Source organism: Anoplophora glabripennis, unplaced genomic scaffold (assembly GCF_000390285.2).
Source record: "Anoplophora glabripennis isolate ALB-LARVAE unplaced genomic scaffold, Agla_2.0 scaffold82, whole genome shotgun sequence".
Lineage (NCBI taxonomy): Eukaryota > Metazoa > Arthropoda > Insecta > Coleoptera > Cerambycidae > Anoplophora > Anoplophora glabripennis.
The window spans coordinates 864,807-878,348 of record NW_019416227.1 but is presented as its reverse complement, the minus strand read 5'-3'; the positions used below and the strand labels follow the sequence as shown (position 1 = coordinate 878,348).

The 13,542-nt window shown below is 34.2% G+C and overlaps 1 protein-coding gene across 1 annotated transcript; it reads right to left on the bottom strand.

Moving 5' to 3' along the window:
• Positions 1-2,294: 2,294 nt before the first annotated feature.
• On the bottom strand, positions 2,295-8,531 carry LOC108903458 (putative inorganic phosphate cotransporter). The gene is made up of 8 exons (XM_018705653.2): positions 8,174-8,531; positions 7,775-7,914; positions 4,566-4,878; positions 4,223-4,440; positions 3,938-4,087; positions 3,753-3,885; positions 2,606-2,850; positions 2,295-2,545 (listed from the first exon to the last, which is right to left on the bottom strand). Exons 1-8 carry the CDS (start codon positions 8,235-8,237, stop codon positions 2,399-2,401), a joined length of 1,410 nt encoding a protein of 469 aa, XP_018561169.1. The 5' UTR covers positions 8,238-8,531; the 3' UTR covers positions 2,295-2,398.
• Positions 8,532-13,542: the final 5,011 nt, after the last annotated feature.

Here is a 13,542-nt window from a genome sequence, read left to right as displayed (position 1 = left end):
GGACACCCTGTATATACTTTGCTGTTTTCTCATTTTGCAATGTTATAGGTATATTTGCAGTATAGTATATATTGTACAAAATAAATATTAAATAAAAATCTATGGTTTTCTATTGTATAACCCATAATACCTCATGTTAAGCCTTTTAATCCTTAGACGGAGACGTGATTGTTATTTTTTCATTTCAAGGTCACTCGAAAGTCAAATCTCTTGAACTTCGCAGGTTGTTTATCTCTTTAGGATAGCGAGATATATATACTGTAGAATGGGTCGTACCACACGTTCCCTTTCAGGGAAGTGTCACATTTCCAGTATATTTTGAGGTAGCAAGATTTGAAATATGTGGAACCAATTATTCTAAAGCTACAAACTGAGAGTATATAGCACCAAATTCTCGAATAAGAAATACATATATCGTTGACATTTTTATGCCTTCAAAATCATGAAACCCAGATCTCATGGATACAAAAATCATCTCACTGTTTTAGAGGCAGTTCTAGTGATTTCTATCGAATGACCTTCAAAGTCAAATTCAAGGTCAACAGATGGTGGTTCCTGGTGACCCAAGCAAATTTTATACAGATTATTTTCCCAATATCTTGTTATCCTCACGAGATAGTACACTGAGAAGTTCGAGAGGTCTATTTGACCTTCATCCGACCTTAAAAATTAAAAAATGTCTCAATTACATCTCCGAACGTAAAATTTCCTCTCCTTCAATATCCGGGGTCAGAAATTGTAACGAGCGTTCAAATAAAAACGTGGTCGAAGTTGGCTCTGACACATTGGACGTAGGGAGTAGCTTATAGCGACCAACTTAACCTCATTTCTCAACGAGCTGTATAGCAGCTGTCAGTTTCAATAACGTTAATGACTATATAACTTTATTTTAAAGAATAATCGTGATAACAATAACAAACAATTAAAGGAGCTGCGGAAAGTGTCCCCCTCCTTGTTATAACAATAAATTAAAGCAGCTGCTGAAAGTGTCCCCCTCCTTGTTCCAAGCACTTTTCACACCTGTTCCTCAAAGAATTAAAGACATTTTCTAAGATGCTCGGGGTATTGTTAATTTCACGAATCTTGTCTATAAGTCGAGCCTGCAGATGGTTTAAATCAGGAATAGGCAGTTCAAAAATAGTGTTTTTAAGGTAAGGCCACAAAAAGAAATCACACGGCGTAATATCACATGACCTCGGTGGAAATTCATGTTCAGCATTGAGACTTATTAGTCGATTTTGGAAAACTTCCCTCAACATATTCATCGTCTCGCCTGCCGTATGTGCCCTTGCGCCATCTTGTTGAAAGTAAAAGTTTGTAATTTCGTTTTCTTCCAGCTGGTTAACAAAAGGAGCGATAATTTCTTCTCTATACCTTTGCGCAGTAAGAGTACCATTAAAAAAAATAGGTCCATAAATCCTCCTTCGATTGAGAGCACACCAAACTCCAATTTTTTGAGCGTGTAGAGGGCCCTCGACAAAAAAGTTATCTGGTTTTTCAGAAGACCACATTCTCATATTCTGTGAGTTTACGTAACCACTTAAATGAAACCAGGCTTCATCAGAAAAAAAGGTGATATTATGAAGTTCACCGTAGTTGTTTAAAAACCATTCACAAAATACAGCCCGTCGCGGAAAATCAACTTCATGAAGTTCTTGCTGACAAGTTAAACGATAGGAGAACAAACGCAAATCTTTTTTTAACACTGTGTGGCAGGTACCGACTGATACTCCCACCATTTGTGATAAAACACGTACAGAAGTTCTTGGCGCATTTTCCATTATTTGTTGGACATTTTCTTTTAATTCTTCAGTCCGCTTTTTAGGTCGGCCGCTTCCTTCTTTTCTTGTTACACTGCCCGTTTCACGAAAAACATTAACACAACGCTGAACTGCACTTTGAAAAATTTTGTACTCAACAACGCCGGGAAATTGATTTTGAAATTCTATGAAACATTCCTCAATAGAATACTTCCATATTCCATCAATCTTGCGTCCATTTCTAAAGTAGGACTCTATGATAAACACTTTTTGTTCTTGAGAAAACACCATTTTAAACGCTTTTTAAAACGAAAATATTCAAATTGATAGCGGCGATATAGCGCTTTGACAGATGACGTTTAAGTTCATTTGCTATACGCTACGCCCTACGTCCAAATTTTCAGAACCAACTTGACCACGTATTTATTTGAACGCTCGTTATTAACCATAAAAAATAAGAGTTGACCTTCAAATAACCTTGAACCAGAGCCAACTCCGTCGTATTTACTTTGGATTCGTCGACCACACATTGAATTCTTGTGTTATTTTTATTTATTTTTTTGTTTATAACAAATAATCTCATTTGGGGATCTCGCAAATCTCATACCCGTCCTCCATTTTGAAACTATACCAGACCTTCATAAAATAGGAACTTCTTCCTCGTCCTCTTCCACATCATTCCACGCCTGTACCTCCCCAGAGCCGAATATGCAATAAAAAACATTCGCGACCGCGTAAATGCTCGCGGTTATGATAAATATTATCCTCCACGATAACAGATTGGTCTGAAACAGTATTAAATTTATTGAAAGATGGTATCAGGAGATTAAAGTCAACCGGATTACCTTATCGGTAACTATGTATTGCACTATCAACGGAGATATGATGGAAAAGATGCTAGAAAACCCGTTGGTGAGCCCCATGAGGATGCCGGAATGGTTCGGCGACAAGTCCAGGTGGTTGACTTGAAATCCGCATAGGCCTCCGGCGGATATCCCCCCGTTTATTATAAGAAGGGCTACCGAGAGCCCCGGGCGGTCTTTTGGCATGAAGCCTACCAGGCCTAGACTCACTGCGGGAATCATAGTTCCTGAAAGCAGAAAACAGTCTGACATTTTTGTTTGATTGGATAAACTTTCATTACAAAATTAATAAAGTCAAATGTTTAGTCATTTGAACAATGAATAAAACAATTATTAAATCCACAATATAGTACACTATAGCCTTAGAAATCTCTTAGAGGTTGTAAGTTAAATAATTAATTTTTAAAGTTCGGCGCCCAAAATGTTTGTTGACACACTAATTCGTGACGTCATTTAGTGCGATGGCGAAAATGAATAACTTGGAAAAACTTGTATCTAATAGTTTTAATATAAATCATGTAAGGGCGAATTTTGATATAATTAACCTATTTATCGATATTCCAGTTAATAAAACTTTAAACATTGACAAAAATAAATCACAAAACGATACGAATTTCCATAGAATCGCCGCTATCTCCAATATTAAGTAATATGGGTGTCAAAATAAGATCTGAGGAATTTGAAATAGCTTGCGACAACAGCTAATAATGCATTGAGCTATCGGATCGAACAAGTCGAGTGGTGTGACGTCACATATGCTCTGCAAATGGCCTGAACTGTTTCAAATATTTCACAAATTCAAAATAATTGATGGTGGTTAATATTAAAGCCATCGACTTTCAACACATATTTACGGAGATTTGTGCTTATGGAAAATATAGAAACGAATTACAAAAATATGACTGACTGAGCCCATTTGTTGCCTCCTTTCTCAATGTGAGATATTTCCAATTACTTGAAACAAATTTTATAAAAATCAACCCTTCAATCTCCATTTTTTGGTGTAATAGGTTATGTTTCTTCCTTTTTACTGTGGAAAAAATACCCGATCTAATAAAATGAGTAACTGGAAATGCAACAAATAAATAATAATTAAAGGGAATATACTTTTGTTTTTTTCTCGTCTTACCGATGCTGCTGAATATCTTCCTAGCACCGCCTCTAGAGACGATCTCTCTGTTTATTAACATATCACAGATGGGACTGAATATCACGGAACAAATCCACATAGCCACGTAAGGTGCTGCCGACAGAATACTGTCCTGAAAATTGCATTTAGAAAATGTATATACGAAAATCGCCTCCGTTTCTTACCGACTTGATGTCGTAGTCCAAAATCTTGTCCAGGTAGGTAGGGATTTCAGTCATCAGCACCGAGCTGCCCCAATTGGCCCCTACAAAGGACAGTGTGATGGCCCAAAAGGGCAGGGATGTCAGGATGGCTTTCCACGGAGTTGGAATTACCTAAAAATTACCTGTTGTAAATCCTAATGAAGTCGAACATATCAAGATTTTCCAAATTAATTTTGAAAAAATCTGCTTTAGACAGAGAGCACAGAAAGTTAGCGTCACCTAGGGCATAGAAAATGAAACAATTACCCTGCGATCTTGATAAGCTAGACTGGTTTCTATGTAAGTCCTCTCTGCAGCCGATATATTCTTATGTAGACCCGGTCTATCGGCACCGAAGAGGATCCAAAGCAGCGCCCACTTCACCCCTAGCGCTCCGAACAAGTAAAAGGCGAAGGGCCAACCCACCCAACTCGAACTAATTAGGCCAGTTGTGGATAAAGCCAGAATATTCCCGAATACAGCGCCTAGAAAGAACTTTGGAAAATTATGCAAATTATTAGTGACATTTTGATAGAAGACTGTGCTAGTTCATAAAAGTGTTGATGGTAAAAGTACAAATTAGTTGCATAAAATAACCCTTTTTTCTTACCTGAATACGAAATGGTTCCGATCACAGACCTCTCGCTAGGAGGCGCCCAGTGTCCCAGCAAGTTGTGAAGCAAAGAGGGTATACATCCTTGCGCTAATCCTTGGAAGAACCTCGATATTATGACGCCCACCGAGCCGCAGTATTCCGCGAAGAGCGGTATCAAAATGCAGAACCCGGCGTTGGTCATGGTGCACCCAACCAGAAGCCATTTCACGCCGAACCTCTTGCCTAGCTGAGCCGACGGGAGTTGCAGAACGGCGTATCCCCAGAAGAAGGCCGACAGTACCACGCTTTGGTTGTCCCAGTGGTATATCTAAAATAAATTCTTAACAGTATAGTTAAACTGTTCCCATAGAAATATAAAAGGTGAAGGTCTTGTGTTTTTATAATAAGCTAAAATATTAGTACAAAATTCAAACGCGACAAGCAGGACGATTTTCACGTCACACCGTTCTATCGACATCGACACGTCACATGTTGATGTTGCATTCGCATTTACTAACCTATATATCATTTCTTTTATGCTAGTAAGCAGTATTTTGCGGTTTCTGTAAACTTTATTAATTAACAATAATGTTGAAGAAAGAATTATAATATCCCAAATGGACAATTTGTGGATAATATGAGGGTCGCCAATTACTGCTTTGATCTTAAGAAAGTTCAGTCATTGAAGCTGAAAATCAGCTGTAACCTCCGAATTCTTTGAAACTGCATGGATTTGCATGAAAATTTAGAATAAGGCCCATCTTGGGCTCAAGTTCAAAAGTGACACAAGCCCGATTGACGCTTTTTGTTTTTTAGGGGTAAAAACTACCCCTAAGTGAAAAAAATTAAGTTTTAAGCATTTTATTGATAAAAATCTTGTTCAAGCACAAAAATTAAATAATGTTCTATGTTCTCGAACATGTTTTATGATATATTTGATCTTTTCGACCCTTCATTTAACCCTTAAAAACTACCCCTATGCAAAAAATAATGATAACAAATTACTTTTTAAAGACTTAGAATGATTAAATTGTGCAATTATTTAAAATAAAAGTTACCTTATAGCTAATAAAAAAAATGTTCCCTTTCAACCCCTAAAAACCACCCCTGTATTGGCAAAAATTATAAAAAATTACTTTTTAAAACCTTGGAATGCTTTAACGGTGCAATTATTTAAAATAAAAATTCCCTCATTGCTTATGAAAGAATTTGTATCTCATAACACTCTTCAACCCATATAAATCATCCTTGTGCTAAAAAAAATGATAAAAAATTACGTTTTAAATCTTGGATTGCAATAATTGTGCAATAATTTAAAATAAAAATTCCCTTATATTGTTTATGAAAGAATATTTTACTGTTGCCATTTTCAACTCTTATAAACTACCCATTTACCCATATTAATGTAAAATATTTTTATTATAATCGATTTTTAAATATAATCTATCAAAAAAAATTGCTACGCCAATAATCACACTAAATTTTTTTACTTATTTTTGTATAATATAATATAGGTATAAATATATAAAAATGAGAAAGCCTATTTTGCTCCGAAAAAATGTCATTGGTTTTTTTACCATAACTCGGTTAAATTTGAAGCTATAGTATCCTACAGAAAAGTATTTTAAAGATAATTTCAAGAGTTGTAAGATCGTTTGCATATAAAACCTTTTAAGTCCTTCATTTTTTAAAGGGAATGGATGGAAGGGCTCGAGACAGGTCGTTTTTTCACTAAAATGGATACTTCAACCGGTGATATCTCCTTTATTTTTTATGCTATAGGAATAAAAAAGCAAAATATTTGTTGAAAAAAAGCTACATATTTGTTGTCTATCATTTTTTACGTATATTTCATAGTTTCAGAGTTATTATATAGGTAAGGCAATTTTTTTTGAATAATGGAAAATACGTTTTCAACTTTTACCGTGCATTATTCAAAAAATACGCATTCTAAACCGGTCTAACTTCAGGATCGTATGAAAAACACTAAATCTAAACTAATTGTAAATGGTCTACGATTAATTTTAATTCTGATGGAAATGGTACCGCGTTTACTGCTCATTTTTCCTTAAAAAATATGAGCAACCCATCTGTTTTTGACGATAACTCCTTCAATTTTGCTCTAATTAACTTTTATAAGTGCTCATTTTGAAGGTCTTTTTGAGTACTACAAAAAACTGCAGGAGCGTTATACACGTAAAATTAATCTTTTTTTCGTTATTTGACGTTGAATACATCGATTCGAGCATTCCCCCCAAAACAAGTCCCCTTCCACTAACCATATTTCGCTTTGTATAGGACGTACAACACTTTAAAAATCGATTTTCTTTGTTTATTTATAAGCTACATTTTTGTTCATTACACTTTTTTAAATAAATTGCGTAGTTTTTGGGTTATTCGCGAAAAATACTTTGAGACAGTGTTTTTTTTTCACTCAAATTCTTGAGTGAATAACTAAAAAACTATTGATTTCTCGAAAAAATTCTTCGAATATTTTTTGCTCAAAATTTGATTCTCTATCGATTTCCAGCATTATTTTTGAAAAAAATTCCACCCCCAACAGGCTGGAAGCGTCAATCGGCGCTATGTCACTATTGTTCCGTGACTTTTTCTCTAACTATCTGCCAAATTTCAAGTAGATCTGTTCAGTTTCAAATATTTCGGAGGTGAAAAGCTTCAATGAGTGTACTATGAGTAAAAACAAATAGGTAAACACCTGTTTTCTTAGTTTTACTTTAATATGTAACAACCAAACTATTTTATTTAATTAATTAGTTTTTATTTAAAAAAATTCCTAGCTTTCAGTTCTATGATTCAGCAGCAAATCGATAGCTACATATTTAATATATGATTTCAGTTTTTCAAAGTAATTTTTTTTATCTTCAAAAAATGTAAAAGTTTTTTAAAATTGAAAACCAAGAGTATAGAATGAGCACATATGGAAATATTTATTGGACCGGCGGCTTGCAATGCTTATGTTAGATTAGGTTAGGATATGACACAACTTACCACGCACGGTGTGACGTCACAGTTCTCCCGCGGAAACGGTTGTACTTTTAAATGATGTTACGGTAACCAACACTTTTATAATTAATACACAAATAATGATGTACAAATTGGGAGATGTTCATATGCTGGTCTACGGACTATTATCATTATTTTTAAAAAATGCGCAAGTTGCTTCGCCATATCGGTTAAAAAGTTAAATAAAGCGATATACATACCGGTATGTCGGGGTTAGGGGTTGTAGAGTTGCTGTTCATAGCCACAATGGCGACAGAGAGTACAGATCGCATACAGTAGGTGTAAGTCATAAGTAAAAAGTACAGCGCCATCTGCACGTGGCGGTATCCAAGTTTTTGCCCTAAAATGACAGAAATTAAACACTACAGAAACAAATTTAGTCGACACAATGATTATACAATTTTCCAAAGTTGTTTTCTACCTTTTAGTCTATTTAACAAAACAAGAGCTGTAGTAAACAATCACTGCCTTGAACAGATAATAATACTGTTTTGTTTGTGTGAACTTGTCTGAAAGCGTGAAATTTTTACTTGGAGTTATCTTGTATAAAAATGTTAGTCCAAACACCTAAAATATTTCTTAATATCGCATGAGCTTACCGGTTGCGTGTAGGTCTTGGTCCGCCTCGCCGTTTCGGCAGCACAACAAACTCAACACATCCATTTTACAATACGAACTGCGACAGGTATTCGCATTTTAATAAATTGTCGCTTGTAATCCAACACGCACTAAACTTAATAAATAGATAAACGCTCAGACATAGCCCGGTAGGTACGATAAGATTCCGATTACGTTCATTACAATGCCCACGACTGCGAGTTATGAACGATTGTTACTTTTGAGAATTATCAAACAACACTAAATAGACAGTTACGAATATTTATCTACCCGCAAATATTCATAACATTTTAATTCAGTGGTTTCTTGTTTTTAAATTCAACAATAAATCGGACTTTGTTTCGCGCAAACAAGGTTCCGTGAATATTTAACGTGTCTCGTTGAAGGTTATGAGCTAAATTGTTGTAATTCAACAAATAATTGTGTATACATGTTATTGTTGTTGTTACTTAGCATAAAATGTGTTCCAAACGAAAATATTATCGCTGTGTAACATTGATTGGGAGACTTTTATGTTTTTAATGTAAAATTGTATGGTTTAAATGAAATATACAGGGGGTTTTGTTACGAATGTTTTGTTACCTAGAGTCAGAACAGCTCGATCTAACGCAACTTGTCTTATTGTTAGTGCAAAATACAGGGTGTTCCAATTAAATGAGGAGCTTCGTCGGCGAATAGGCATCTTGCAGAAAAAAATATTTTAATAGTTTTTGTATCTACACTGAATACTACAAACGATGTGTAAAGGTTTTGTTATATTAATTTATTTTTTAATTTAATTAATTTAATCGGTTCGCTTCGCGCGCAAACGCCATGGACTGGGATGTCGATACGTTGACGTCATCGGTAAGTAAATGGCAAGCGCGACATATACAATAACGCGTTTCGACAGTGCAGCTGACTGCTTTGGTTATTAAATGTGTGGAGTGGTGTCAATAAGCAGTATGATACCTTATACAGGGTGATTCAGTCATAATGTCATTAATTTTAAGAGCAGATAGAGAAAAATGAGTATAATACGATGGCGTGATTAAAAAAAAATTTAAATGCATATTTAAGCTGAAAAAAAATATTTTCAAATCATTATTTAACCCCCTTTTCAGGCTGTTACTGACCGGCTGACGTCACAATATTATGCACGGCTACGATATGAACCTATGAACAACGCGCCCTAGATGCAACGTTGCCATATTTATATATTTTCGCTCATATAAAGACAATAAATAAACGGTTTTGCTCACGTCAGCCAATAATAATTTAAAATGCTATAAATTATTTTTTATTTATGCAATCAACATATTAAATTGTTATTGTTGCCCAGCAAGAACCTCGAGGTCTGAGCATGCCTTGCCAAAAATCAGTTTTTATTAGCATCATAATTTTAATATTTTAACAACATTTGCTGTAAGCCCGAAGGGGAAGGTTTTCAAACAATTCTACTAAAAATTAGTAACGCGGCCCATTCAGATGTTCAGGTAGAAAATGCGGCCCAATTAAACGATCGCCATTGACATTGACACCGAATCTCCTCTGAAAGCTATACCACCGACGAGTAGTGTGCGGGTAGTAGTGTGTTTCATCTGACCAAATGTGACTATTATGGCTGCAAAGAAATTAGCTGTTTCACTTTAAATAAGATTTAATATTGAAGTTACAAAACCCCAAAAGTTCAAATAATTTAAATTTCATTTCATAACCATTTCAATTTCGTTACAGAAATAATGTCATAAAAAACCAACACTCACTAGATAAATTATAAAGAGAGGATAAATTGTATGCAGTATTTAAATATTGACTGCAATTAGAAGAGAGACTTGTATATTCCATAAAAAAACAATGGGACGGAGACAAATAAACAACTCGGTACGTCGTGTTTCCGACCTAGGGTAACCTGTGGTTCAGTAACCTTTTAACCCAGTTTTAATTTGCACACGTGCACCATATAGTCCAGGAGCCCGATGTGCAAACAACTTATTCTTAAATATTTGACCTCTTGAATCCAAAGAAACTTGGTCGCAAAGCCTGAAAGTGGTCAGTTTAATTGTTATCAACAAATTAAATGTTTAAATGGCTGTAAAAAGTTTATTTTTATAGCTAGTACAATTTATTCGCTAATAGTTACGTTTTCTCATAACAAATATGTATTTTTTTGGAAATTAAAAAAAATTAACTTTAACCAAAGTTATTGCAAATTTAGTGCAAATTTCTTACATTTTCCGTCTCCGTGCGCACTAATTTTACCATATCTGGTTCTAAGTTCCATTTATTTATTAATTTATTTAATAATTAATGGCATCTTAGAAAGTTGTGAAATTTCAACGAAAATGCCGGTTTTAATTGTTTATAAGGTTTTTTTTATTATTCAACTTCGACGAAAAGCCAAAAAAGTTACCGGATATTGTTCTTTGCATTCTAACAATCAAGCAAGGCATGAAATCATTGTTAGGATGCGAGGAACAATAACCGGTAACTTTTTTGGCTTTTCATAAAAATTGAATAACAAAAAAAGTTTTATAAACCAATAAAGCCAACATTTTCGTTGAAATTCCACAACTTTCTAAGCTGCCATTAATTTTTAAATAAATTAATTAATCAATGGAACTTACCTATCTTGTAAAATAAAGTTTAAGTTTTAAAATGAGATGTGCGTCTCAATCCGTCCAATTGAACCAGAGATATGGTAAAATTGGTGCGCGCAGAGACGGAAAATGTAATATATTTGCACTAAATTTGCAATAACTTTGGTTAAAGTTAATCTTTTTTTAATTTTCAAAAAAATATATGTTTGTTGTGAGAAAACGTAATAATTAACAGATAAAAAATTGTACTAGCTATAAAAATAAACTTTTTACAGCCATTTAAACATTCAATTTGTTAACAACAATTAAACTGACCACTTTCAGGCTTTGCCACCAAGTTTTTTGGTTTCGAGAAGTCAAAATACTTAAAAATAAGTTATTTGCAGCCGTGGAATTCTGTTTGGCTACGGAAACCTATCTGGCCCCTAGCCCCTAGACTAATACGAGTGTAGTAGCAAAAAGTTGTCGGTCTTTTATCAAAGGAAAATCGTATCAACAAATTTAATTTAAAATCTAAAATACCGGCTATGTTTTCGTAGTAGCTGTAGTCGCCCAGGTGCATCGAGTGTACGAAGTGGTCGGTTATATGTCAAATACTAACCTGGCGAGCTTGAACCTGAACTTGGCAACGCTGTTCCTTTAGCCGACAACTGTTCGTGACATTACGTTACAAAATTTTCCGAGCATCCGGGCATCGGCAGGGCAGCCCTCGTAGCGGGAGTTATGGGTTGATTTCCTTCATTTTTAAAAGTCGAGTAAAAATTTTTTTTTCCGATTTTCTGTCTTGATTAAGCCTTCCGAATACGTGGTTAAAATTAATGACATTATGACTGAATCACCCTGTATACACTGTAAATTTGTGAAGTTAAACTTATGAAAATTTTTCTATGGGCATAAAAAAACGTGGGCTTAACTTTTGGCGGCACAATATGTTAAAAAAAAATCGAAAAATGTCATATTTTTCTTCCTAATTAATTATGTATCTTTTCAAGAGTTCATTTTAGGCGAAAATGGAAGAGGAAAAAAATGTTTGTAATTAAATTTTTTACAAAATATGACTAGTTACAAATAGAATGAATCATGATTATTTTTGTAAAAATCGAAAAAATCGCCAAATATGGGGTTAAAAAACATTACCGTTTAGGGAATTTTTTTGAGGTCTTTAAATTGGGTTGGGAATTTCATACTTGGCTCAAGAAAACTTCATGTTATGTAGAATCATCACACCAAATTTCATCAAAGTCGGTTAGATAGATTCTGCATAATAATTTTGCAATCCAGATTTTGAAAAAAAAATTTGCAAATATTCAAAATTTTTCAGAGCAAAAACCAAGGCCCTTAGATACTTGAAAATTTAATCATTTATAGAAGGGCTCTCAAGCTTTCAAACGCTTTTTGAAAAATTCGAATCCATCAATTAGGAGAGCATAGAAAAATTTTCATTTCTAGTGATATTTGAAAGCCAAAAAGCCAAAAATCTCCGTAGATGTACGATTCACCCATTGTACCGATGTGTGAAAATACATCAGTAAAAACGCCAGAAAAAATGTATTTTAAAATAAATTTATGTGGATATCTATAAATCACATTTTCATAACTGTTTGCTTTTATTCCCCTTATTTCTGCCGAATAAAATAAAATGCTTTTCGAAAAAACTCCACAATCATCATTCGGTAAATTATCTGAGTGGGCTTTAGCATAACCTTGTTCGGTCATGTTACAAATATTCTTAAGAATTTTTAAAAAACTAAAAACTAATCATGATTATTTAAAATAACAAATTTAGATTCAAAATATTATTTAGGTAGTAAATAATATTATGCTACCCGAGGAAAGCTCACTTGAACTAAACGTCGAAAAAATTAAATATTATACCTACACAGACTTAATTATTTTGCTACATAGGTGCATATTTAGGTATATCTACATAATAGAATGGAAACCAGTTAATAAATAAAACAGCACATCAGTATCGTTATCGTATCGTATGTAAACTAAAAATAATAAATGTTTTTAAGAAGTAATAGGACATCGTTTTCTAATGTACGTCGCACCAATAGCAACTCGTTCTACGACACGCCCCTACAGGATGCTCATCTCCAAATTTCAACGTACGATTTAGTCAATTTTCGAGTAGAAGAATTTTTCACAAAATATTTTATAATTAATAATTTTAAATAAGGCTATATTTAAATATGTGAATTAATATAAAAAATCCAACATGTGCAAGGGGCCTATTGTTGAAGAATGTCGTCAGACAATGCCCGAAAAGCTTTAAAACGAGATGTCACTCAACATAGGGTGCTATTTAAAGTTTAAGGGTATTTTACGCTCCTGTTGGCCTAAGGAGTAGTTTCCAAGACACCAAAACTTACGCCATCACATGTCCCCCTTGAAAAGAAAATCGACGTGTCTCAGTTTCTTTTTTGTTTTTTAATTCCGATATTTTCCAGATGGAAAGTTTTAATTGGAACACCCTGTATAACAAACATACAGGTGGTCAAAGATGAAAAGAAAATCGTGTTTTCTCAATATTTTTCGACGCAGCAGATATTTGGGCCAAATTTACTATACGGCGGTTTATCTTGATGCGGAATTAAAATTTGATTATTTTCGTTGTTCAATGTTTCTCATAAATTATCCCTGGGATATCTTACTACTACTTTTTTCTGTCTACTCAGGCAATAAGACAAACTCGGTAAAAGCTTGGAAACTGACATTCGCCGTACATCGTTGTCATTGCATTTGGCTTAGGGCAAAAAGCAACAACA